This window comes from Oryzias melastigma, linkage group LG15 (genome assembly GCF_002922805.2).
Source record: "Oryzias melastigma strain HK-1 linkage group LG15, ASM292280v2, whole genome shotgun sequence".
Taxonomy (NCBI): Eukaryota; Metazoa; Chordata; class Actinopteri; order Beloniformes; family Adrianichthyidae; genus Oryzias; species Oryzias melastigma.
The window spans coordinates 23,494,625-23,522,029 of record NC_050526.1 but is presented as its reverse complement, the minus strand read 5'-3'; the positions used below and the strand labels follow the sequence as shown (position 1 = coordinate 23,522,029).

The following is a 27,405-nucleotide window of genomic DNA, read 5'->3' as shown; positions in this document are numbered from 1 at the left end:
TGAGGGTACATAACAATGAAAAACCTGCGAGTCTATTAAGAATTTATGTCAAGATTTTTTTTCTTTACATAAATAAGTGCAAATGTATAAATTCACCCAAATAAACAAAACAAAAAAATATAAAAAATAAAATGTTCTATAATATAATATAATATAATATAATATAATATAATATAATATAATATAATATAATATAATATAATATAATATAATATAATATAATCACGTCACTGCTCGCCAGTAATATTATATTATATTATATTATATTATATTATATTATATTATATTATATTATATTATATTATATTATATTATATTATATTATATTATATGAGTTGTGGGGTGAGTGTGTGCTCCTCTGCACAGTACTTGATTGGCACTGGGTTGACTAGAGGAGGAGTCAACTGCACCTCTCTTTCAGGGGGTTTCAGCTGGTCTGTCTCTCCTCTCCTGCTCCAGTAACTGGAGGTCCAGGTCTTTCTTCACCAGCCTCAACCTCATTTTTCAGGTAAGAGAAGCTTTTAAATGTATAGTTAAATTTCATTTCACCAATCAATGTGCATTTCTGGGCTGTTCCAGACAGAAACTGAGCTATACGTTTGTGTGTTTTAGGTTGTAAGTCAATTGTACAAACTGCTGCAGTGCTGACTTGTTATGCTTGAATATGAGTGTGATTAACTGTGCTAGTATGAGAGGAAAACATGTTTGTTTTTGTAGACTGTGTTGACTTGAGTCTTAAGAGAAGTACAAGCAAAATAGTTTGAGTAAATACAGAATTTTTCTAGTGTGTGAGGACACGGGGCCTTCTGCCCAGGTCTTAAAGTCTATAAAAGGAACGTCATGGAAGAGCCGTCCAGTGTGGCTATTCCTGGACAAGCTCCTGATAAACTGTGACAGATGCAAAAGAACACGTTGACGGACCCTCACTCTTCAGTGTAACCTGGTAGCAAACATGTTTTTAAAGTTGCAAGCATGACTTTTTTAATCGAGGCAAACAAGTTAAAATCCAAATATATTTGAGGATTGCTTTGTTTTGATGACAAAAAGCAACAATTGAATTGACCTACAGGTTTTTAGGACACATTTTGACATGAGTATATGTCTGTTTTAGGAAAGTCTGGGCTGCGTCCCACTGCTACAGCCATGGCACCCAAAAAGAATAAAGCAGCCAAGAAGAGTAAAGGAGACATCAACGACATCTTGGTGGAGAACAGCCCCATCAACAAGATTAATGGCTTAAATGCTCTGATAGAAGGAGGAAATGGCTTCAGCTGCATCTCAACTGAAGTTACAGATTCCGTTTATGCCCCAAACCTCCTGGAGGGATTGAGCAACATGAGGCAAGACAGTTTCCTGTGTGATCTGACAGTCGCCACCAAATCCAAATCATTCGATGTCCACAAAGTTGTCATGGCCTCCTGCAGCGAGCACATCCGAAGCATTTTGAAGAAGGATCCGACCCTCCAGAAGATTGACCTGATTGACCTTTCACCAGTCGGTCTGGCCACCGCAATCACTTATGCCTACTCTGGAAAGCTCACTTTGTCACTCTACAGTATCGGCAGCACTATTGCAGCAGCACGGTTGCTTCAAATTGGAACCCTGGTGAAGATGTGCAGTGATTTTCTCATGCAGGAGCTCAGTGTAGAAAATTGCATGTATGTGGTCAACATTGCTGAAGCCTATGACCTCAAGGAAACCAAGGAGGCAGCCCAGAGGTTCATGAGGGAAAACTTCATTGAGTTTTCTGAGATGGAGCAGTTCTTGAAGCTCACCTATGAGCAGATAAGCGAATTCCTCTCAGACGATTCCTTGCAGCTCCCTTCTGAGGTCACGGCCTTCCAGATTGCCATGAAGTGGTTGGACTTTGACGAGAAGAGGTTGAAGTATGCCGCAGATCTGCTGACGCTCATCCGCTTTGGGACTATCTCTGCCCAGGACTTGGTGAATCATGTCCAGAGTGCGCCTCGAATGATGCAAGACTCTGAGTGCCATCGTCTCCTAGTTGATGCCATGAATTACCATTTGCTGCCATATCAACAGAACATCCTGCAGTCCCGCAGGACGAAGATTCGAGGTGGCCTCAAGGTGATTGTTACAATTGGTGGACGGCCTGCCCTGACTGAGAAGTCCCTCAGCAAAGACATTCTCTACAGAGATGCAGACAATGTGTGGAATAAGTTGACAGAAATGCCAGCAAAGAGCTTCAATCAGTGTGTAGTTGTCCTGGATGGCTTCCTGTATGTGGCAGGTGGTGAGGACCAGAATGATGCAAGGAACCAAGCAAAGCATGCTGTCAGCAACTTCTGCAGGTACTGTCAAATTCAGTTCTTTGTCTTTCTTGTAATTCTGAAGAATAAATTCAAATACCTGTGGATATCTTTAGGTATGACCCTCGTTTCAACACCTGGATCCACTTGAGCAACATGATTCAGAGGCGCACGCACTTCAGCCTCAACACCTACAACGGCCTCTTGTTTGCCATTGGAGGGCGAAACGCCGACGGTGTTCAGGCCTCCCTGGAGTGCTACGTCCCCTCCTCCAATCAGTGGCAGATGAAGGCTCCCATGGAAGTGCCACGCTGCTGCCACGCCAGCTCTGTCATCGACGGAAAGATTCTGGTCTCAGGAGGTTATATCAACAACACCTACTCCAGGGCCGTGTGCTCCTACGACCCCTCCACTGACAGCTGGCAGGATAAGAGCAGCCTGAGCACACCTCGAGGGTGGCACTGTGCCGCCACAGTTGGAGACCGAGCCTACGTCATCGGCGGCAGCCAGCTCGGAGGACGCGGGGAGAGGGTGGATGTCCTGGTTGTCGAGTCTTTCAACCCTCACAACGGGCAGTGGAGCTACTGTGCGCCTCTGCTCTCAGGGGTCAGCACAGCCGGTATCTCTGTTCTGAACAATAAGATCTATGTTCTGGGAGGATGGAATGAAGGGGAGAAGAAGTACAAGAAATGCATTCAGGTTTTCAACCCTGATCTCAATGAATGGATTGAAGATGATGAGCTGCCAGAAGCAACAGTCGGCATTTCGTGCTGTGTCATCACCATACCCACACGGAAAACACGAGAGTCGAGGGCCAGCTCGGTTTCATCTGCACCCGTCAGTATATAGGGATTTGGATTAGAACAGTGATGTAGTTTACATGTCTATAAGGTTGTGTACGAATTCCTTCACTTCTCACTACTTAGTGCAACATTTTGTCATTTTGTCAGGATGTCTAAATCTACAATTCCAAAATCCAGTGCCAGAGAAATTTCCAAGAAGTCTCTGCAAAAAACTAGTGCCCATCGATGCTCATTAGCCTGGCCAATATTGACCACAATACATTGCATTTCACAGATTTGTCATTTGAAAAACATGAATGCTTTTTCTTTTATAAATCATCCAAGCTTTAATCATCAGAACACACTGGATTCATAAATAGTCTTCATAAAATGTTCATATTATGAGGTTTTACTTTGGCAGCATATCTTGATAGTCCCACACCATGTAGTGCTATTAGAGGTTAGAGAGTAGTGAGGGAATTCAGACATTGCATTTGTCTGTTTGGAACGTAAGTCAGATTTTGGATTTTCTTGTTAAGTCCTTGTAGATCAGCAACTTACTAAAAAAAAAAAAAGGTGAAAACAATGACAAGTCAGACTCTATACACTTTAGGAAGCTAGTGTGATCGTATTTAGACGGTGGCCACCAAGTACTAATCACTCCAACAAATTACTCAACGCCAAACATATGAAAGATCACAATGACAATTTATTATTGACATGTTAACGACAGTATAGTTTTTTCTAAAAAAAAAAATTAATCCAAATATAAATGAAACTTTTCAGAAAACAAAAGTAATTTCCAGACACCAAAGTGAAATATCAAAAAATAAAACACAACAAGAAAACAGAATAGTTACTATGGGACTTCATTGATTGGATGATGATGTGTGATTTTTGACGTGTGTTTTTTCAAATGCATCTTTATGCATATAAATTTATGTATATGCATACATATAAAAGTTTTGTGATTACTACGGAGCATACCCAATAGTGCTTCATACTAGATAATTTTTCGGTTGAAATGAAACGTCATCATCCAATCAGCAAAGTCCCATAGCACCTACCTTTTTTGTTTCGTTTTTTTAGCATTTCATTTCATTTTATTTTCTGTTTTCTGAAATGTTTTTGTTTTTTACGAAAAGATAGATACAAAATTATTGCTGATTGGAAGATAATGTTTGTGCTTCCTTTCAATTGAAACGTATTTGACATGAAGAGATACTGGATATATTCTTTGAAACTTTTATTAGCAGTGAAGTTCAGACAGTATATTTAAAAAGCCTCGAAAGTCAAAAATCAAATTTCATCATCTAATCAGCGATGTCCCATAATCCCTACCTTTCCCAGTTTATGCATTAGTTTCATTTTTTCAGCATTTCATTCTGATTTCTGGAAATTTTGATTTCATTTAATTTTGTTTCATTTTTTTAAACCGTGTTTTCAAATTTTGTTTCGATTTCCAAAATGAAATATTCTTTTTTTTATTGTTGTCATGGTCTTTTATACATTTTTGTGTTGAGTGATTTGTTGGTGTGATTTGTATTTCAGGACCATTGTATATTTATGACCAACAAACAACCAATGAAAAATAAAACTACAGTTTGGTCATTTTTAAACAAGTTTATTTCTGGGGCCAAATCAGCTGAAATAGTTTCATAAGCCTTTATAATAGAGATAAACCACTCAGATCCCAACTATGGGTCTTGTTAAATTAAGTGCAAAACAACACATGAGCAGTAATTCTAATTTTTTATAGAGAGAATGTCAATGGTGACTTTAGCTGCTGTGACTTTCACGTACTTGAACAAAGTAAAAAGCTGGAGTTTGATGACATCTACAAGGAGTAGATGCTTGTTAGTGCCACCCAAAACTACAGTGGTTTCTTTACATGAATGCATGGGCAGCATGTGATTGCCTTTTCTGCAGGGAAATTGGGAGAGTGACAAGGAGAACAGGGGTTATTTTGTAACAAAGAAAAATAAAATGAAAGATGCTCCGACAGAAATAGTCATAAACTCTCTGACTGAACATGTCTTTCCATTTTTTTTAAATTAAACACAAGAAGTGTAAGCTACTCTGAGCTCTGTCATTTATACTCTCTTTACAAACATAAAAAATAAAGATTTTTTTGGAATATCATGAAATGAGGCACATCTCTGAGGAACCTTTTTTGAAAGAAACCCCATGTGACACAAACATTCAAACAATTAAAACCCTAAACAAACCAAAACTACCTTGAGTTAAACTTTTATGATGCACCACTGATCAAAACGTTTAAATTTGAAGGATAAATCTCACATATATTACATATGTATATTTACAAGGTTTGGACTTGTTCATGGGTCACAGAAAACTCTGTGTCATGCTCAGCACCCTTTTCTTCAGTGTAACTTTGACCTTGTTTAAGTATTGAAAACTGCTTTGCAACAAGAGCAGAGACACACCCTCTGTTGTATTGTTTATGAGTCATTTCCCCCTGAACACAGAAGAAAACTTCATTGTTTTGCCATTACGAGACATTCACAGATAAAATATATCCTTTTTTATGTTCTTCTGGCACACTGTCAGTTATTTTTGACTCCCTGTTGGCTCTAAAAAGGCTGCATACCGGAGTAACACTCCCCTCTCTTTGAGGATCATTTTACAAACATCTCCAACAGACACTGACTGCTGCTTCAGTCCTTGTCTGGGGGTGAAATGTGGTTTGATCACACATGTTATGCCACATTAAATAGTTTTGTGAAGCATGAAAGCATACACACAAGACTGTGAAGATTTGTTCTTTGTTTGTCCAACACAATTGCAAGAAGACCTTACATTTTTAGAAGGTTATGAAAAATGTAAGTATCAGCTAATCTCGTCTATATAAAAAATGAATAAAAACTGCTTATACCTTTCATTTTTTTAAAGACAGAAACATTCTTTCGTCTCTAAGTCAGGTGACTTTTCACTTTGACTTGTGATTTTAATTCTTTTGTGAGTTTACACATTTAAAAACACCAGGCAACCTATCTAATGAGATCAATTTTGGAATTATAAAAAATTAAAGCCTATTCAGCTTTTTTTTTTTGTCTGCGACAAGCCCCAATGACATGATTGTGCATTTTTTTTGTTTGCACAAGGAGGACTGTGACCTTTCCCAGACATTATGCTGTGAAATTGGCCACATCCTTATTTGACTGTAGTCAAGTTACCAACCCCTATGCTGCACATGTTATATAACACTTATCTCACAAACATGAATGACTTCTTCAGGGGAGTGTTGCATTAAACACCATCATAAAAAAATTAAAACAACAGCATGACCTTTTCTCAATGGCAGTAAACTAGCAGATGACAAATGATAATAAATAAATAAATAAATAATAAATGTTAAAACTAAAAAAATCTATATAATTCATTGGGTCAACGCAAAAAATACTTAAATTGATTTTAGTTGTGTGGTAAACCTATTCTGGAGCCAGTATTGCATGTTGTTAAGATTATAACAAGATTTTGCCTTTTTTTACATTAGTGTTGTATGTGTAAAATGTTGGATTCCTTTTTTGTTTGTGTATTCTTTTTTACTACAACATAGAAAGGGCTACAACAGACAATATTTACATAATTATATTTATAATTTCCTCTAAAATACCAAAAAAACCTTTCTTTTTTAGATTTAAGAGTTTTTGCAGATTTTTGTCAAAAGTCAGACTTTTTTAATGTTTTTTTGGTTGTTTGTCTTTTTTAACCCCCTTTTTTTAATAATTAAAAAAGAAACATAATTTAACCTTAAATAACCAAGCAGCGTCTTGGTCGTGAAATTGATAAAGCATAGTTCACTTTCCCATGCAAATTACAATTTAAAAATGCGGTCACATTTTAATATGAACACTGGACATGTTTGAACTTTTTTTCTTCTCCTTTTGAGAACTTTTCGATTTGATTTACCAACAAAAAAAATCATCAAACATGAGGTGAAGCAATATTTTGGGGAGTTGAATCATGCAGAATAATCGCTTTTCCTACGCGCATGAACGCCGCAGAGAAACAGTTTGACTGACAGTTCGGTGGGAGGAGCCAATCGGCAGAAAACGCTTATTCATAGTGACGTAACGAGCTCCGCCTGGATCCATCACGTGGGCTAAACCTGGACAACCGGTACAACAACTCCAGAAAGCATAGTTTGCAACCACCGGTAAACGCTCAGTTGATAGTAGTCAGTCAGAGGCTTCGTTCACCTCTTCAGCCCACAGTTGTGAATTGAACCCAGGCTTAGAGGCAGCGATAGTCGCCCGGTTTGTTTTCAACTCCCGGTCGGGACATTAGCAAGTGATGAGCAGGGGCCTGGCTCCTTTGGTTGCCTAGCTTAGGTTGCCGTGCGGTTACGCCGCTTAAAATACCACCAGACTTCGAAGAAAGCCCAAGAATCAGCACCTTGACTTTTTGCTTTTTTGGGGAGGGGGACCGCGAATTGATGCTAGCTTTCAGCGGCCCGGACAGTCGTAGTTAGCTAACACTTGGCGTGCAGTTTCTGGGTGAGTGGCAGCCTTCACTTTGACGCCAACAGCTCGCGCGTGCGATGGGTTTACTGTCACAGGGGTCTCCTCTGAACTGGGAAGAAAGCAAGAAGTATGCTAACCACATCCGGAAGCACGGCATTATCCAGTTTGTGAACATCTACAACAAGGTCAAGGACCGCCAGAAAGATGTGCTGAAGTGGGGCGATGAGGTAAGAAATGTTTGTTTATTTCCGCTCACCTGTCCTGTCACTGTGTTTGTGTGTTAATAGTAAGGCGCACAAACTGAAAGCGTGACTTTGTGCAACCACAGCTGCAGCTTTTTATCCTGTTCAGTTCACATGTTAAAATTAATTTATAAAAAAAAAAATAGTAGGAATTGTTAATCTCCACAACATTAATCACTTTAGGATTAAACCAAAGATCTTTCTTTGAACTTTTGACATGTGTATTGTTGAAACATGCCTGCATTTGAAGAATAGGCTTGGTTTTTCTTTTATATTTGCTATTACTAATAACACTTATAAAGAAGCTCTTTGTCAACAGATTTGTCTCCTTTAAACATATAAAGACGGCTTTGTTTTAATGAAATATATACTTTCCCCTGTGACTAACGGTAGCAAAAACTTTGCAGCGGCTTGAACAGTGTTTTGGTTTTGTGCGGAATGCTGTTGTTGTAGAATAATCCCTTTTTCAGACAGGGGATTACAGATCTGCAGAGGCAAAGTCAAGGAAACATGACTGATGGATTGGAATGGATGTGATAAAGTCCTAGTATTGTACTGCAGTGCTGACAGAATAAAAGTCTGTAACTTTGCATGCACATTTATCATTTCTTCTTTGTGCTGTCCAGGTGGAGTACATGTTAATGGAACTGGATCACAAAGATGAAAAGGCGCGCCTGGTGTTGAACGGGGGCGAGATTTTAGACACTCTTCAAGACCAGGGTGAAAACATAAACCCCAAGTGAGTAACCGATACAGAACTCCATACATTGAGGTATTATGCTGCTGGAAAATAGTCATAGTATCCTTACATTGTTTCATCACATTTTAGTACATTTCTTTTGTGTTAAAAAATATTTAAATTTTGTTACCAGATATCAAACCAGGAGTTTGTTTTAAATCATAATTTGTCAAAACAATTACTTGAAATGACATTTTTTTGTCATTTTATGCACAAAAGACTGAGGATGTTTTCACTCTGGGCTCCTTGGTCCATTTCTTTAGATTGAACTGGAAAGAACGATTTTAGTAATCTAAAGCTGTGCATTTTAAGAAGTGGAAGGGCTGAGGGAGTGACTGTGAAAAAAAATGTTTAGTCAGGAAATGCTGTTACCACAAAAAGCAGTTCTTGTCAACTCGTGACACTGTCAAGTGGTTTGTTCTGATTAACGTGAGAGCGACGAAGACCAGATGAAGAGGATGTTTCTTTTTTTTAGGAATTATTTGGCTCTGATTGGATTATTTGAAGAACAACCTGTAATGATCTGTAATCTGTGTGTTAATCAATAGGTGGAAAAGACAAAGCTTAACTAAAGCTTGATTTTACACTGGTTTGTTTGCGGTGCATCTCCGTTCCATTGACGAAAAATTGAACATTCATGAATTGGTCAGAATGTTTACATCTCCTCCATCATGTCTGCGTCTGAGGAGTTCTAGTTCCAATCTGTCGATGTGTCGACAGAGAAACGTGGAAATGGGTCCAATGGATTTCAAAACAAACACTTCAGTTGTACTTCTCTAAATAAAAATGTATGCATTTTTAATTTTGTTTTATTTTTAAACTTTTGTCAGTTTTCGCAATTAATGACAAAAGTAAATTTTAGAAGAAAAAAAGCATAATTTATGACATAAAACATAAATGGTGGCAGGACAAACCACTCCTACCACTCATAACTGAGATGATGTAAACTGACGGTTGCGAGACAAACTCCCTACGCAACTCAAAAGAGACGCACCGCAGATGTTCCCATGTAGCTCAGGCATTAGCTTCACTACCCGACTGCAACTCAGTGGAACCTGTTGTCACATGATGAATAATCCGTAAATGTTTTTAAGATGATAGCAAAAACTGCCCTCTGGCAAAACACTGAACCACATTTCCCTTGGGGACTTGGCGAGCATCTTGCATGGCAGTTCTGCAGCTATAGAGTGTGAATGTGTGAGAATGAGACTCAGTCAGGGTAGAATAGTGTATCTTTACAACATTTACCAAAATAAAATCAGATTAATAGATAGAATCTGATTTACAGATGTGAGAAACAATACTTTGAAGCAGATTCTCATGAATAATTGAAGGAGTTGTGATACATCCTGTGTGCAGTCAGAGCATTAGTTTAACTTTAAATATTTAACCATCAATAAGGCATTATTTATTAAAGAGAAGTTAAACAGCTGAGGGTCAGAGTTTTCATTTTAAAAAACACCATACATGCTTTTAAATAAACTTCAACTGAACAGTTAACTTAAACACACAGCTACATCAATAATTTTTATATCTCAGTATTTACGCTTGGTTGGTTGGGACGGGTGGCATCTTTAGATCTTTTGATTTCTATGGTATTTTTTCTAAAAGACCTGTAAATCCAGACAATCTCGTTTTGTTTGCAAACTAAAACTTGATGCAACAGTTCAAAGGTTTGGAATGAAGGTCATCGAGTGGAGGAACATGGGGACAGCCGTCCACTGAGCACGGAGAAAAAGGCTGCAAAGCTTGATTTAATCATATTTCAAAAAAGAAAAAAAAACTCAACTTTAATGTGGAATTCTGCAACACAATGAAAGTTATGGAGGTACCTTTATTTAACACAGAATTTTAGTATCGTAGGTTAAATGTATTTTTTTTTGAGTATAAAATGCATTAAAATCAAATGTTGACAGAAAAAAAAAACAGGAGTTCAGCTGTATTTCACCAGGAGTTTAAAATGAAAATGAATCCTGGTTATGCAAAGAAAGCGGTCTAACTTGTTTTGTGTCATTCAAACATACCCATACATCCGTAACGTATGGTCATGTATATTGTGGCTTATTTTAATTAAAGTTTACCACCATGGGTTTTTCTATGAAAAGATATTTAGGAACTATTGCAGATGATGCACTTCAGGAACCACTTTTATTGTTTCTTAAAAACAAGAAATATTTAACAATTCCTCAAAAATCTGAGCTTTGCAGGTCAGTCTCCACTCTAGGTCAACTGTTGCTTGTTTAAACAGCCCGTCCCTTTCCTCTGATCCCCAGTTTATTCTGCTGAACGATCCAAACTGTTAAAATTTATCTTGTCTGGAGATAATGTGAATGTAGACCTAACGGGAACTGTGTTTAAAGATCAAAATAAGCATCGATTTTTGCTCAGAAAGCTTAAAAACATACATTTCACTTCATAGGTTTAATGATTCAATATTGAATTTCCTTAGTGAGATATGATCAAGTTTTAGTGAAAACAAGTTGCACCTTTTTGCTTTTCTATGTAGTCTTTGAATAAGAAAACTGTTCTTTAAATGTTTTAACTTTTGAGGTTTTGCATTGTTTTGTTTGCACACGGCTCATGACGTCAGTCTGCAGCAGATCAGCTAGCTTCACCCGGGGGAAATTCCGATGGCAGAGACAACAGTAGAGCCCCTGCATTCCTCATTATCGCCCCTCTGCTGCACACATCAGAGAGCACACTCTAAAGTACACATATGTTGCAGTAGTTTTCTCTTTTAGGATTATGGTTCCATAAGATGAATGGGGAGCAGTCTGCTTATTTAATCCAGAAAGGTCACGGCGAGACCTGAATCCATGTTTTATAGCAGAACGTTGTCATAACATGTGTTATGCGTGTGCAGTCACCCCACACTGTGGAGACCGGAGTACGGCAGCTACATGATCGAGGGGACGCCAGGTCAGCCCTATGGGGGGACCATGTCAGAGTTCAACACGGTGGAGGGCAACATGAGGAAGAGGCGCCAAGAGGCTTCATCCGTCTTGGACCAGGGCGAAACCCTCTGCACCATCACCTCGTTTCCAAGGTGACTCGGTTTGTTCAAATGATGCGGATCAGTGCAAATATGTGTTCAGGTGAACTGTCTGCTTTTTAAGGTTTTATTTTGAAAACTTTCCATTTCTACAAGTGTAATAGAGCTGCTATAAGAGCTCAGGATTTCTACTGAATTTCAAAATCATATTTGTCAATTTTCTGTGTAAAATCTAATTTTATTATCTGGATATAACATATTCATATTACTGATCATTTATACTAAACAAGGTTGGAATTTTAACATGACAACTTTTTATTTTGAAAGTAAAAAACAAACAAGTGAATTTTGTAAATTGTGTTAATGTTTTGTATTGATTGATGAGCAAAAAATGTGTTTTCTAGTTTCTGTTCTCCAGTTTGTTCATTTTATCTTCTTTATTTATGACTTAAAAATACAAAGTAAAATTCATGTTTAGCTTTATGATTAAACGAATATGGAATTGGAATCTTGCAGCTGGATCTGAGTCTATGACATTCTGTGTTCAGGTTAGGATGCCCGGGTTTCACTAAACCAGAACACCGGCCAACGCCTGTTGAACAGGGAGTGTCGAAATCCCTGTTTTTTCCTGACGAAGCCATCAACAGGCACCCACGATTCAGGTAAGATTTCTTAGAAAATATCTGAGGAGAGATTCTGGATAGTGAAGGTTTGTGAGGGAGTTTAAGGTGCTATTTGTGAATCTGATTGTTCTTTCAGCAATCTCACCAGAAACATTCGTCACAGAAGAGGAGAAAAAGTTGAAATAAATGTGCCAAGTAAGTGGGATTTTATTTATTTATTTTATCTCTATTTAATTAGCTGTGTATTCAAGCAGGGTTATATGATGTACACATCATTTCACTATCTTTCTTCCTGTTTCAGTCTTCAAAGATAAGCATACTCCATCTCCTTTCGTGGAGGAGTTTCCGGAGGACGACGGCGAAGCGGCGAGGGCAGCTCTGCCCGACCACATCTACATGGATGCCATGGGCTTCGGCATGGGCAACTGCTGCCTTCAGGTAATCCCTAATCTGATCCCTCACCGCTTCAAACAGGAATATGCAACCTTGACAACCAAGAGATGTAACTGCAACTCTGCAATCCCAATAAGTGATTTATAAATGCACTTCAGCCTGTTTTTATGATGCTTTTGCAGGTGACATTCCAGGCTTGTAGCATTGATGAGGCAAGATATCTTTATGACCAGCTAGCAACAATCTGCCCCATTGTGGTGAGTAGCAGCCTATAATACATCAACCTGTCATCTATTAACTGAACTATATCCCAGCATAACTCTTAAAAAACAAAAGCTATTATTAAGATAACGATTCTGACCTTTGGGATATTTTCTAATTGCTTCCCTGCAAATTTGCTTAAAGCTTCTGAGGAAACTTGTTTTTGATGTGTCACATGAACACAGTGTGACGAGTTTCTATGCATTTAAAGGTTTTCTGTTCCTTTTTTTGAGTTTGTTCCATTTTCTCCAACATAATTAAAGGTTAAAACAAACTGTTTTCCAATTTAAATTAATAGATGTTGTGATTTATTTAAAAATGTCTAAAATTAGCCTCCTCTTGTGACAGATGGCGTTGAGCGCAGCCTCGCCTTTCTATCGGGGCTACGTGTCGGATATCGATTGTCGCTGGGGAGTTATTTCTGCTTCGGTGGATGACAGAACACAAGAGGAGCGCGGGCTGAAGGTGAGGAAGACCATCAAGCAAAACCACACAGTAGGACATGCAGTAAGATCCAGGAAATGGATGGATATTTTTGAAGAAACTTTGAGGAACTCTGATGATGTAATGGAGTGAAAAATTGTGTCTGAATATCTCTTGGATGAAATAATGATTATGAAAAAAACATTTAAATTAGTGAAGCAATATTTGGTTTGTGAGGAAAAATTTTGGAAAAAATAGCACTATTTGTATTTTGTATGTTTTAATTTTATTCATTTTTTCCAACCGATGTACTAAGATCAGAATAAGCTTTAGCATTTAGCAGTTTTCACTGGACTTTTGCAAATGTTTGCCATTTTATGCAGCATTACTTGTATTTTTTCTTTAGTAATTTAGTGAATAAACGAAGAAAAATCAAACTTTCTTACTCTACTTGACTCCTCTGGTAAATTCTGTGAATTGACCTGATCATCACATGATTTGGTCATCTGCTTTGTGCCTTTTTTAACCCCCTCTTTCTGAACTCATATGGCTTACTTGGCCGTATGTTTACTACTGTAAACATACCATGAATCCTGTCTGATTATTTTGAATCTTTTGGAAACGTTAGATTTTTCTGAACCTGTTTTAAATCTGAAGATTTCATGAAAAATATTTTTTTGTATTTCAGCCTTTGAAAAACAACAAGTACAGGATTTTCAAGTCGAGGTACGACTCGATTGACAGCTACCTGTCTGCCTGTGGGGAGAAGTACAACGACATCGAGTTGACCATAGATGAAGAGATCTTCAAGCAGCTGCTAGGAGCAGGTACAGAGCTGTAAATCACACAAAAAGCACAAATAAAAGACAAAGCAGGCCAAAAAATGAAAACATTGTTTGTGTTAACAGGGATTGACAAGCTTCTGGCTCAACACATCGCTCACCTCTTCATTCGAGACCCGCTCTCCGTCTTCGAGGAGAAACTACACCTGGATGACGAAAATGAGTCGGATCACTTTGAGGTAAGAAGGTATAGATTTGTGAGGAAGCTAAACCCTCTTTCCATTTCCAGAATTCTTAAATATTTTTCTTATTCATTCATGTAGAACCTGCAGTCAACCAACTGGCAGACGATGAGGTTCAAACCTCCTCCTCCAAACTCTGAGATCGGATGGAGAGTGGAGTTTCGCCCCATGGAGGTACTTTCTAGCGGTTGAGCTTTGTGTTTGCTTTGCTTTGAAATTTTAAGACCTTGTTTTTGTGTTTTTCCACATCAGGTTCAACTTACAGACTTTGAAAATGCTGCATACGTGGTCTTTGTGGTCCTTCTCACCAGAGTTATCCTGTCCTACAAACTGGACTTCCTGATCCCACTGTCCAAGGTAACAAGTCGCTTCAATTTTATGAAATAAAAATACAGGTTTTACACTTGTTTAGATCAAATGGTGGATAAAGTTTTTGTCATTTGTGCCTTTTATTAGGTGGATGAAAACATGAAGGTGGCTCAGGAGAGAAACGCTGTCCTGGAGGGCATGTTTTACTTTCGAAAAGACATCTTTAAAGGTGCGGTAAACAGGACGTGCAGCCATAAGACGCTGTCTTTAAGGACAAACCTCTGAAGAAAACCATTCATTTGGATTCTCACAGGCTGCAACCCGGTGCTGGATGGCAACACTGCTGCACAGAACGGCGTGCAGACAGACTGTGGTACCGAGGAATACACGCTGATGAGCATCGACACAATCATTAACGGAAAGGTAATGTTTTATACTCTCACATGACGACTTTTGAACTCTGCTGGCAGTGATGCTCTGGAGAGGGGCCCGCTTTTTAGTCATTTTTTAGTCAAACAGAGCGATGTAAGCCAATAATTTGTCACGCGAATCGCGTTCAGTGTGAAAGAAAAGTCGTCGTTTTTTTTACATTTGCCACTAGAGGGTGCAATCTGAACACTGTGTACACATATTCTCATCAAACAGATTTAGAAAATCTGCTAAAAATAAACTATGAAGGAAACATTTGTAAATAGTTAGCAAAAAATACACCTAAAATCTGTACCAAAGTGTGTGATTGAACCTATGTTTGTAAAACTTATTAAAATATTGTTTAATGGGAAGTGGTCTCCATTTCTATTGCAAACCTTTAATTGTTTCTGCTGCTCTTTTTTGTAATAATCAGGAGGGAGTTTTCCAAGGCCTCATCCCCATCCTTAACTGCTATCTGGAAAACATGGAAGTGGATGTGGACACCCGCTGCACCATTTTGAATTATCTAAAGCTCATCAAGAAACGCGCCTCAGGTGAATATCACAAAACCCTCAATACTCACCAGGTTTCTGCTTGCATCTAACTAACAATTCTGATGGGAAACAGGAGAACTGATGACCATGGCCAAGTGGATGAGGGAGTTCGTCGCAAAGCATCCTCATTACAAGCAGGACAGCGTTGTCACCGACAAGATCAACTACGACCTGATGAAGAAGTGCGACAGGATTGCAAAAGGCGAAGAGCAGTGCCCCGAGCTTTTCGGAAACCCGGTCAACAACGTCAAATGAGACCGGTGACTGACGGTGCGCATGCAAAGAAAGACCAAACAAAAGAGGTCCAACCCTAAGAGAATGCAGCAGCATGCGGATGTTAATAGAGACGCATCACGTATATGTAAATACTCTGAAATTTTTATCATTACCAAATTATTTTAATAGGATTCAGACCTGCGAAGAGGTGATGTAATAGAGAATCAGATGTGTATTTATTTTTGTCTGGAAATTAAACATATCTGTTTGAGATTGTAAATGTAGCAAAGAGTTGTACAATAGACTGCTTTTAATCATCTGTAAATACTGTACTTCTATTAAACATTAACATTTTTTCTGTTTGTTTTCTTTTTGCTGAGATTCTTTCTTAACATTTGATTTTGTGATTCATTTGCTTTCATTTAAAAATACATGTTTGCTTTGCTATTCTGATTTTGTAGTGGGACCTGAAATAAGTGTTGCATTGAAGTGAATATGGTAAATGTTTGCCATGTGATGCTATTTCAAAATAAAACTATAAATGAGTCACAGGATTCATGTATTTGTTTATAATTATGTTGAAACTTACAAGTTTCTTACAATCTTTTTGTCTTATTTATACCAGAAAATGTGATAAAATAGTAATTTTAGTGTTTTGTAACCTTTTTAAGGAGCTGCTTGATCCTATGAATCTAAATAAAGCTAGTTTTATTGACCATGTTATAAGACTAAACATCTAACTGCATAAACCTTTCTGTAACAACTTTACCACCACATTTAACTGACAAAAGGATGGAAAAAATCAGCTTTTTTGCAAAAAACATCACATTTTTGGACAAAAAATATGTTAGAAATCAAGGAAAATTCAGTCTAACCCTAAAAAATACCGTTTTTAGACATCCTTCAAAGGAAAAAAGCTTCTATTTGTGTTCATCCACAAGGTGGAGGTGTTTCTGCCACACTGAGCTGCTGCTGTGACAGATGAGAGCATTACCTCCATTTGACCTCTTAGATAAGGATAATGATTATGGCTGCTGCAGGTCCAACGGCGGCACACAAAGCTCCGAGCCAGCTCTGGCACCGCTGTCAACCACAACAGATGAAAGTAAAAGGATGTACACGTGTCGCTCAGGCCAGATGTCATTTTGTTCTTTAGGAACGTTCAGTTGAACCCCAAACAATCCCTGAAAATGCCCCACCTTTGCTCTGGTCAGTGAGGTGTGAGGATGGTCTACTTCTTTCTGCTCGTTCATCTCAAGGTCTTTTAGGGGAGCTAGATTTACGTTTTCCTTCCAACTTAAAAAAAAAAGTAAGTAAGAAAAAAAAAGAGTACTTTGTTTTAAACATGTGAATAATACCTATTATTATTTTCTTTGGGAAACAAACAATGTCCCTGACTGGTTTGACATTTAGAAAGCTATACAATGCAATGCTGTTTCTAGACTTCAGATTCCTGCAGAGCTGATCCGGAATGGAGGGCAGCACCAAATCAGGCCACTGGAATGACCAATTGGAGCAGATGACTGGGCTTTTCAGGGAGGGAAGGAGGGGGGGTCAGACTCTTATTTTCCTTTCTACAGGACATCTGCAGATATGCAATGGCAGAGTCAAATGCATTCGACTATCAGATAACTGATGCAAACAAAGAGAAGATTCAATTAAAAAGGGATCTGTCATTTTTATATTGGATACTTTGAATGGCTCAAAACCTGTGGAGAACATGGGAACTCTGCATCTCTTTTACCCACTTTCCTAAACTGTTATTTTAATGATTCATGCAGTTGTCTAAGCAAACTGTGTTTATGGAAAGAAGATGCACAGATAAATCATCTGTTTTACTGGAACACAAGCAAAAATCTCTACAATTCCATCAAGCAGCAAGTTCTAGCTATCTATATAAGAAAATCTTCAGTATATTTCAGTTTTTTGGTAAAATACACAATCATACACGGAAAGCACACAGAGGATCACATTTGTCAAAAGTGCACTGATGTGGAAAATTAGATAACAAAGCCTCTAACTGGCTGGAAAAGGTCAAGATTCTCCAAGAGGCAAGACGGAGTGAAAACCGTAGTGTGAGCGCAGGAAGTTCCTTAAAAGACAGAAGTGCTAGGAAGTCTTAAATAACCTGTCAGGGATTTGGAAAAGTCTGAACTGTCTTCTGACCCACAAAACGCGTAGAAAGAAGCGTCTTTGTGATGCTTATTTGTTCAAAACATTGTTTTCATCCTGCTATTCTGGTTACATAAATGGATGCACGCAGAAGGCAGCTGCTGTAAATTTTATTTTTACTCTGAAAGCACAAAGAGAGAGTAATCTTTATGAAATATGAATGGAGCTGTGTAAAAAAATCTACCATGCATATGAGAGTTTTGCTTCAGGCTCAAAGTAAAGTCAATACACCGCTAATATTTAGCTGCTGACCGGCTCTATTCGGCATGCCAGAGTGTAGGGTCCATCGGTCAGACTGGCACACTGCAATCACTGTGCAAGTCTTTGTTTATGTGGGTAACCATGACAACAAAGTGGATGTGCAGACTGGAAGAAACAACCCCAATTAAATGAATTTTAACCGCTTTGGGCCCTTATAGGAAACGACACGCCTTGTTCATCATTTGAAGTGTTATTTTAAAACAAACTTACTCATCAACACTGCAGCAAGTTAGAGCAGATTGTCTTGCAACACAAAAAAACTCCATTGGTTTTCAACAATTAGAAAGAAAAAAAGTGGAGTGAAGTTTAATAAAACATCCAGACAAAAGTTTTCTATGATCAAAAAGTTGGTTTGTTTACAGGATCAGTAACATCACTCTAAATGCAGATCCCCATCACTTGTTTTTGTGACGACTTTTTAAAATAATGTACAAATTTACAAATATTACATTTTTAATTTGCTTTAGAGGCTGTAAAAAGTAACCTTTTAGTGTGGATGTGTGGAAATTGAAGACAGCCCTTCTTTTGTTTCACCTGCTCAACACATGAATGAAACCCCAACAACAACAAAAAAAAAGCTTTTAAGATTCTCCTCAAAGCTTCTCCAGGAAAAGAGTCCAAAAAACAACGATAAGGCTTGATTTTGCCCCCCATAAAACACTTGAATTTGTAATTTCAGCACAGCTGATGTAGAAAGGTAGGCAGGACCTGATCAGGCCAGGGAAGCTGACCAATCAGAGGACAGCACTTTTTAGTGAGGACAACTTCACTTTCGCACTTTAGCAGAAAACAGTCACCAGTGCACCAACAAGTCACTGATAACAGGTTCTCATTTTTACAAAGTGACATGACTTTTAGCCTAAATAAAGTGAAAAAAAAGTCTGCATTTGAAGAACATCGTCTGATTGAGATGTTTAACTGATTTCCGAGAAAGGAGGTGATAAAATAGTGGTTATTGATTAATTAAAGAGGCTATAGAAAAATGTTTAAATAAAAAAAAAGAATAATTAACTTTTTTATCATTTCACTTAGTTTATTTTTTATTGGAAAAGGGTTTAAATATTGATAAGTATAACAATTAAGTCAATTAAGTATATTTAGAACTTTTTTATTTTATTATTTATTTGCTTGTTGCTGTTTTTATGTCAAAGTGCTTCTTCAAAGTTAAGTTAAATTACTTAAGTTTTAGAGGAATTTCACTATAACATACATTCTTTGAATGTTTGGAGATTATTTGATTAAATATTTTTCTATTCTTTCAGTGGTTTTAGACTAATGGGTCATAAATGTTCATGACCCGCACGTGGCAGGCGTTTCCATGGGAACCGCTGATAACTACCACGCAGGTGAAGGAAGGACTTAAAAAGCCCCTGATGTCACTGCCCTGCCTGACTCTGCTGTGAGGGCATCGGGCCAACTCTGAGAGGTCCTCCCACTCTCCTCCAACCAGGCAGGCACCCGGCTGCGCACGGAGCTCCTCACCGCCACAGTCTCACCGCCTCCTCCGGACGCAGCAGAGCGCGCGCGGCTCCTCCACCTCCTCAGCGCCCCATCAGCTGACTCCTCAAATGGTAAGACACTTTTTTATAAGATGCTCCTGCAGAGGAAACACTTAAAGGAACTCATCTCTGAAAGTTTCTGCAGCCCATGGAAATGTCCTCTTTGCGCTGTTATAAAAGAAGTGCGCGCGTTTCAGGGCTCCCTCCCTGATGCACAACTGCTGTTATACAAGCCAGAGCGGAAGGACGCAGGTTTCTGAGAGGCTGAGTGATCTGCTGCACTTAAAACCAGTTTGCACTCTTGGAGAAATGATTTGAACCAGTTTGTTCCACTCTGAAGTTTAGAGAAACTGATTATGCAACAAGGCAAAACTGTGCGTACATTTTTTTAGTTTTATCCTTTCAAATTGAGGTCAAATCCAATTAAAAGCAGCATTAATTGCTGCCAATTCAATGCAAACAAAAGTTTAAACACTTTCTAAAAAGGGTGTTAAATTATTAATTTGGTTGTTTTTATGCAGCCCAAACTTTTCAAAAGAATCACTTATTAAATCAGAGTTTACCAAAGTCCAGGCAGCTCACTGAAATGATCCAATGACTAAACGATCCCACGCTCTCCTCATCATCCTCCAGTCAAAGCCCTTCAGCAGATTATCCTGTTTCTATGCGCAGCCTAATACTTCTGATAATGAGAAGAGAATATCAGGGGATTATCAGAACAAGTGCATTTTTTTATGATAAGAAGTTTTTTATTTATAGGTTTCAAATCTATTAAATTAAACCTATCTTGCCTTAAAACATGCAAACTTATCAGATCAATGCATTGAATTTTTTTCCAGCCAAAGAAATGATTTTTGTTCATTTTAAATCAACTTTTCAGTGAAAGCTGCACCTGTATTCAGATTAAACTGTTTTCTATTATTTAGAAAAGTCAAATGTAAAAAATGAATCAACATTTTATTAAATCACACAGAATCAGAGATCAAATTAAACTGTGAACTAGGGAAAATGAGATTAAAATGATTCACTATTGATGGCTTTATTAAGTTTTCCAACCAGTCTGTCATAGATCTCTAAAACTAAAATCTGCACAAATATGCATTGATATGCCCATCAATGACTATCGTAATTTGAACCCCATCAACCTCTTTTATGTTATTTCTGCTAAATCTAGATAGATTTAACTTTAAATATGAAAGGTTAAAGAATGCATCACCCTAACGACAGATGTGCAGGAAAAGCACCTGATCTCCTTCAACCCCGAGTTCCCCGTGATTCCTGCAGATGCAGGTGTGGAGACACAGCAGCTGTTTGTGATGTAATGTAAAAAGATTAGAGAACACGGCAGGGAAACACGTCACAATAGGAATAAAACGCAGACTCATTTGGATTTTTGTGTCTACAAGGCATGAAATAACACAGCTGGTTTCTAAAAGACAAAAAAAAAGTGACAAAAGAAAACATTTGAGTTATGACACTTTGTGAGGCTTTTGTACTGAAACAGAAAGAGTTTCCACTGAGGTGCACACAGAGTGCAGCTGAATCAATGGAAATGTATCTGAGAGCTTTCAAAATTACTGCAAGTGTAATACTGCATAAAAAAACACAAAATATCTGCTAAAATTAGAGCATAAAATACATTTTTATGTACTTTTGCTTTTTGTCTAAATTAATTATGTTTTTTTTACGTGTTTCAAAGAATAGGGTGCACTTTGAATGGCTGGTTTGGATATTTTAATCAACACCTCCCTGTTGGTCATGTGCAGTTTTGTGTTCTGCTTCCAGGTGAAAAATGGACTCTTTAAATCGTAACCTCAACACTCACTTTGAATCATGGCTTGGCCCTAGAGGTAACATTATATTATGAGCAAGAAAATCCACATTTGATTTGAGATTTGCTCCTTTTGCTATAAACTACACCTCTTCTTTATCTTTCAGATAAGCGTGTGCAGCAAATGCTTTTGCTCGACAACTACCTGCCAACCTTTGCACTTACCGTCATGTACCTTCTGATCGTGTGGTTGGGGCCCAAGTACATGAGACACCGGCAGGCCTATTCCTGCAGAGGTCTCATGTTGCTCTACAATCTGGGCGTTACTGTCTTGTCCTTCTACATGTGCTATCAGGTAAAAATAATAAACAACAAAAGGTATGAGCTCTGATCAGTCACCATGCAGACAAACTGATAAGAATGAGTTGGTTATGTGATTGTTTTCTAATCGGATGGCTTTAAATGTTATAGTTTCTAAGCTAAAGCTGCTGTGTGGAAGCGCTAATCTTTGTGCTGTTGTCCTTGGAGACGATGCCATCGGGGAGTGAGAGGACGCAGCTGGATGCTGACGTGTTCATTGTTTCAGCCATCAAACCCTCCAATGCCTCTCATATGTCAACACAGACCTCTACGGTTTCCTTCATTTCTTAAAATAGTACATTTAACCAATAAATGAAAAGCTGATTGACCTCGAAAAATTAGTAAAAAAAATGGATATTATTTGTGAGTGTTTTGGTCAGAGCCCAACCTGGAAAAAATCAACGTCCTCGTCATTCTGTCTGCGTTGCGTAAAGCACCAATCCAGCATTGGCCCTTTGATTTTTTAACCTTTCACCCAGTCCCTGGTTGAACTCCTGCCACCTAAAACCAGTGTCACCTGATGGGAAGCAAAGTGCAGAGCAGGTCTGTGCTGCAGCATCGTCACACACCTGATTGCTCCTCATGATAAGGAGGTCTGATAATAAGGAGATGCCATTCTTACAACAGCAGGAGAAGACTGGCTTTGTATCCTCGATGGCTAAAGCTAAAAAAAGAAAAGCAATTTGGATATAGGTTCTTGTAAATTTTCACTCTTCATTTTTAAGCCTTTTTTTAAAGAGAGAAAGTAAAGAGGAAAAAAGAGTTCTATTCATTTTTTATTTTTAATGTATTATTTGCAAACATGTAAAAAAACTTTTTTATAGTGGCATAAATAAATGGACAATATAAATGAATGCTGCTATTCATTTAGACAGGCTTTTTAGCGCAGAGATGATTAGTATTTTATAATCCAGATAGACAAATTGGCTATAATTATCTATAGTTGGTGTCATGGTGACCTCATAAACCCATTTGTATCCATGTTTTAGATTGACTTTTTTCTCTATTTTAGCAACAAACTTTATGACGCTCTAACAACTCAGAGAACAAAGATGATTTTTTGTATTTTTGTGTGTTTTAGACACATGGTTTGTGTTTTTGCCTTTTTGTTTGACACAGAAAGACGTTTTAACCTTTTCTTTTTTCAGCATTCTTTGCTTTTGTGCTGGATTTTGTGTGTTTTTAGGCCATTCAACAGCACAAAACCTTCTGAGTCAAACTTTTAAACCCATTCATCGTTTCTGTCAATGCTTTCTCTTGCAGCTGGTTAGCACTTTTTGGAGCGGTGGCTACAACTTTTACTGCCAGAACACGTACAGCAAACCAGAAGCAGATATAAAGGTCAGAATCAGTCCCCTTATTTGTGTGTTTTGCTCTATAAACCATATTTTTTAGAAGTTTGATGATTAGAAACAACACATTTAGAAAATAAAATATGCATATTTTATTTTTTATTGATTACTAGCTCATTTATATTTGATCAAATAGGCTTTAGGGCGTCTAATACAAGTGATGACCTTCTGTTTGCAGCCTGCTGTTCTCCACAGCAAAGGTGAAAACTGAGATCGGTAAAATGTGCCTGACTTTGCAACTCTGCTGTGATTAAATATAAGGTTTTATCAATGTGGCTCTGCAGCATTCAGCAAAAACAGCTGCTGCCTGTAACCTTGAATGATTAACATTGTGTTTGCTCTAACAGGAGATGTTTGAAATTCTGTATTTTGCATGAAACTTGTTTTTTTTTTTTTTTTAATTACTCATTGTTTGCTTTATTGTGCCCCCTCCCAGATCATAAATGCCCTGTGGTGGTACTACTTTTCCAAACTCATTGAATTTGCAGACACTTTTTTCTTCATCCTACGAAAGAACAATCATCAGATCACATTTCTTCACGTCTACCACCATGCTAGCATGCTGAATATTTGGTGGTTTGTCATGAACTGGATTCCCTGTGGTCACTGTGAGTGTCTCACACAGATTCATTTTTATTTATTTTTTAGTTTATTCATCATAGATGATCTGAAATGTGCAACATTTTATGTGCATTTTAAGTATAATTCAATACATGATAAGTAGTTCCCTCTAAAATGTAAAAATCTTCTTTTTTTGTGTCTCCTCAGCATACTTTGGTGCCTCCCTCAACAGCTTTGTCCACGTCGTGATGTATTCTTACTATGGTCTCTCATCCATACCGGCACTCCGGCCTTATCTGTGGTGGAAGAAGTACATCACGCAGCTGCAGCTGGTAGGCTTTCAAAAACAGGCTAATAAAATCTGTTTAAACACATAAAAATCTAATTAATTTAGGATTTTTCATCATTTTTTGTCTCATTTCTGGCCAAATAATCTAAAACCCCATTTGAAGTTTTAAAAAATGTATAAATATAGTCAGAAAATTCAATGTTAGGTATAAAAAAGTGTATTTGCAGGTATTTGTTTTAATGGTTTTGATCAAAGTGGGCTTAACAGTTAATCCATTTATAATGGAAGATCCTCAGATTTTCATCTTTACATCACATTTGCTTTTATTCCAGTTAAGCTTTCATTTCAGTTTGACTTTACTGGACATTTTTTTGTTGTCTTAGTGCACAAAGCATCAATGGATGATATCAGAAACGAGTAGTAGTTTTCATAAAAAGAATCATAAATTATAAAAAAGAGGGATTTTTTTTAAACTTTCAGTTAAACAAGGTTAAGTTTTATTTGCTTGTCAAACATTTCAACAACTTTCTCGAATGTAGACATTTTTAAACATAACAAATTCAAGCAGCAGCTTTTTAAAATGATCCAATTTTTTAGAATTTTTGTCCGTCCATTATTTGTCTCTAAGTTTGACACCCAAACTATTTTTGTTCCTATTTTTCTCCCGCAGATCCAGTTCGTCTTAACCATATGGCAGACTGCCTGCGCTGCTGTATGGCCGTGCGGTTTCCCCATCAGGTGGCTGTATTTCCAGATCAGCTACATGGGCACTTTTGTCCTACTTTTCTCAAACTTTTATATTCAGGTATGTTCCTACAAAAAAACTCAACTATCACCATTCATTTTCACTGAAACACTTAATTTAAAAGCATCGTCTCTGTAGTAAAAACGTTTAATTTTCCTATGCTGGACTTGTTTTTTAGAGAATCAACATCACAGTCTGAGAGCATTCTGCCTCCTAGCATAAATGTGCTAAAGTCTTTCACCAAAGTGAGAAGACATTGTAAACATAACTTTGAAACTTTAAACTATTGGAATTACTTGGCACCTTGTGTTTAATTTGTATCTCTTGCCTTTGAAGAGATGTTTTAATTTTAATTTTTTAACATTCTCGATAAGATTATTTTTCTTTCAAGAGTGAATTTCTTGAAACTTTCTGTTTTTGCAGCGTGAGAACAAGTTTATCCGATATTTCCTATACAGAGCGTCTCTGTCATGTAATCAGTTCATTATTGTTCATGTGAACATTTAAAAACGTGTTAGTCTTCTTTGTGTTAACTCTCTGGGTGAGTAGATCAGAGTGGATCCCTGTAAACGTCTAGAACCTCCAGCTCTTTGTTTTTTTTCCTGTATTGATCTGGAGGTGGTACCAGTCCACAAAGTTCTGGATCACTTCTCTATATTTACCTTTGATTAGGTCAACAATGACAGAGATTCTCCAGGTGACAGGATCCTGGGGTGAACATGAAATTTGTGAACAGAATCTGTGCCTGAACCGTTCCCTGTGGAACCCCTCGTGTAGCAGACAACTCAATATGGACTACGTAGTGTTTGAACTCTTTAACTCTGACACCTGGCTCAGAGACAAACTGCAATTCATATTACATTAAACCAAAGGATGGAGATGGGAGAGCAGCAGTTTCTCCATGGTCCTTATCACGTCCTTAGCTTTAAGAACCACAAGTCTGCGGTTCTTAAAGCTGTTCTAGCAAGACGTTTTTGGTACAGAACCAGACTTCAGACTCAAACTACGTTCACAGGAGGCATGTGACACGCATTTTTTAACGTATGCGTGTCAGTCTGGAAAAGCAGGCAGAAGCAGCTTCTTCTTTTCCCTTTTCTGCAACACCTAAAGTTGGAAGAGGTTTAGTCCAAACCACAAATGTCAAAGCAGTGCAAACCAGTCGTGAACCTTCCATCAGGCTTTTTCTTTCACAGTTATTCTGATATATGAAAGACCACTGCTATTAATTTTCTCTTCCTTGATCAATTTTCAAACGGTTGGCACTTCCTGATTTTAAAAGAACACCATCCATACATCACTACCAATTCTAAGTCCCTGATTGGTTAAAGTATGTGGTTAGCATTCAACGTGCATTCAATGAACGTACGTAGAGTCTGAAAATACTCTAGAAACTTGCATAGTGATGCGTGAATGCAAGAGTTTTGAACACAGAAGCCTGATCATGCATAAATGAACCTTTACATAAATTTTTCATTAAAAGTTAATGCTTTAACGGGCGTTGCTGAGGGTGTTGTGAGAATAGTTCAAAACTGAAAACACACATTTTTCTGCTCAGCTCATCTGTTTTAAGCTGCCTGGAGCTGATCCCATCTGGACCTGATTCCTTCTTTGGTTCTGCTGAGCTCCTGGACTTTTTTTTTTCTTTAAAGAAACTTCAAGGGAAAAAAACAGAATAAAAATGATTAAATATAAGTAACCTTTTGACCTTTATAGGTTTACAATGATAATGTCCTTTGTTTTATCAGACGTACAAGAAGCAGAGTGCTTCACGGCAGAAGGAGTTGAAGAACGGCTCTTCTCTGTCGACGAACGGTCACGCAAACGGGACGCCGCTGGCGGAGCGCGCCGCATCCAAGAAGCTGAGGACAGATTGACGTTGGAGAAAGCCTCACTCAAGTTTAGCTGTAGCGTGTTAGCTAATGCTGCTAGGGGGGCGTAGGCGTCTTCTCATCTAGAATAGTCAAGAACTTATTTACAATAAAACAAACCATAGCCACACACACGACACAAATGGAGATACAAACACAAATACCACACATTTGGTTTAATCATGTAACCCTTATAATTACAGTAGAATACTAGCGTTGACAAAACAGAATACACTTTCTTTGCCTTTTTTGCTAATTTATGTCAGAACAGAATGTTTTTTTTTTCAAGAAAAACTCACATCTACACTCATTCATGATGCTTTACATAACTAAAGTCCAAAGATGAACAATCAGATGTGTTGACAGATAAATGTTTTATGACAGATTAGTGTGAGAATGAAAGAAAGTTCATGTCACTCCGGCCAGCCTACCTGTGTGTGTGTACATAGTCCAGACTGATTGTTCTCTGTGATACTTTCATTCATCTCTACAAATAAAGATCTTCAACAGCTTTTTGCAGGTATCTGAAATGACAGCTGTTGTGTAAACATGTAAACAAAACTCAGTTTTGTCAGTATTACAAAAATCTGTATCTCACTTTGTTATTTTGGCACCTTATTTAAACTGGTTATGTCTGTTTTGTTGTGCCGAATTACAGAGTTTGAAAACACAACTATGCAGGACAGTTTATTGTTAAATATTACAGTAGAATTACATTTGCTGCACCATTTAGGATGTAATTTTTTTCAATTTCAAAAAATGACTTCATGTATATTTAATAAAGGTAATAGTACAGTTTTA

At 37.8% G+C, this 27,405-nt stretch overlaps 3 protein-coding genes across 3 annotated transcripts; all 3 read left to right on the top strand.

The window, feature by feature from the left end:
* Positions 1-410: 410 nt before the first annotated feature.
* Positions 411-5,194, top strand: klhl31 (kelch-like family member 31). The gene is made up of 3 exons (XM_024296482.2): positions 411-508; positions 1,112-2,312; positions 2,387-5,194. The coding sequence occupies exons 2-3, from the start codon at positions 1,144-1,146 to the stop codon at positions 3,117-3,119; spliced, it is 1,902 nt and encodes a 633-aa protein (XP_024152250.1). The 5' UTR covers positions 411-508; positions 1,112-1,143; the 3' UTR covers positions 3,120-5,194.
* A 2,422-nt stretch (positions 5,195-7,616) lies between these two features.
* Positions 7,617-16,280, top strand: gclc (glutamate-cysteine ligase, catalytic subunit). The gene is made up of 16 exons (XM_024296939.1): positions 7,617-7,766; positions 8,408-8,520; positions 11,384-11,566; positions 12,061-12,174; positions 12,272-12,330; positions 12,437-12,573; positions 12,711-12,785; positions 13,138-13,254; positions 13,901-14,039; positions 14,121-14,233; positions 14,318-14,410; positions 14,489-14,593; positions 14,693-14,774; positions 14,859-14,968; positions 15,390-15,510; positions 15,584-16,280. Exons 1-16 carry the CDS (start codon positions 7,617-7,619, stop codon positions 15,763-15,765), a joined length of 1,893 nt encoding a protein of 630 aa, XP_024152707.1. The 3' UTR covers positions 15,766-16,280.
* A 3,225-nt stretch (positions 16,281-19,505) lies between these two features.
* On the top strand, positions 19,506-27,405 carry elovl5 (ELOVL fatty acid elongase 5). The gene is made up of 8 exons (XM_024296940.2): positions 19,506-19,730; positions 21,444-21,508; positions 21,597-21,784; positions 23,053-23,130; positions 23,578-23,749; positions 23,910-24,034; positions 24,662-24,796; positions 26,482-27,405. Exons 2-8 carry the CDS (start codon positions 21,451-21,453, stop codon positions 26,608-26,610), a joined length of 885 nt encoding a protein of 294 aa, XP_024152708.1. The 5' UTR covers positions 19,506-19,730; positions 21,444-21,450; the 3' UTR covers positions 26,611-27,405.

What these genes read in the sequence shown, in the direction of transcription:
- klhl31 (XM_024296482.2), top strand. Translation starts at nt 1,144, where the DNA reads ATGGCACCCAAAAAGAATAAAGCAGCCAAGAAGAGTAAAGGAGACATC. An exon ending in GCTGTCAGCAACTTCTGCAG is followed by an intron (nt 2,313 to 2,386) that starts GTACTGTCAAAT and finishes GGATATCTTTAG; the next exon opens with GTATGACCCTCGTTTCAACA.
- gclc (XM_024296939.1), top strand. Translation starts at nt 7,617, where the DNA reads ATGGGTTTACTGTCACAGGGGTCTCCTCTGAACTGGGAAGAAAGCAAG. An exon ending in TGGGCAACTGCTGCCTTCAG is followed by an intron (nt 12,574 to 12,710) that starts GTAATCCCTAAT and finishes ATGCTTTTGCAG; the next exon opens with GTGACATTCCAGGCTTGTAG. An exon ending in TGGAGTTTCGCCCCATGGAG is followed by an intron (nt 14,411 to 14,488) that starts GTACTTTCTAGC and finishes TTTCCACATCAG; the next exon opens with GTTCAACTTACAGACTTTGA.
- elovl5 (XM_024296940.2), top strand. Translation starts at nt 21,451, where the DNA reads ATGGACTCTTTAAATCGTAACCTCAACACTCACTTTGAATCATGGCTT. An exon ending in CTGGATTCCCTGTGGTCACT is followed by an intron (nt 23,750 to 23,909) that starts GTGAGTGTCTCA and finishes GTGTCTCCTCAG; the next exon opens with CATACTTTGGTGCCTCCCTC. An exon ending in ACATCACGCAGCTGCAGCTG is followed by an intron (nt 24,035 to 24,661) that starts GTAGGCTTTCAA and finishes TTTCTCCCGCAG; the next exon opens with ATCCAGTTCGTCTTAACCAT.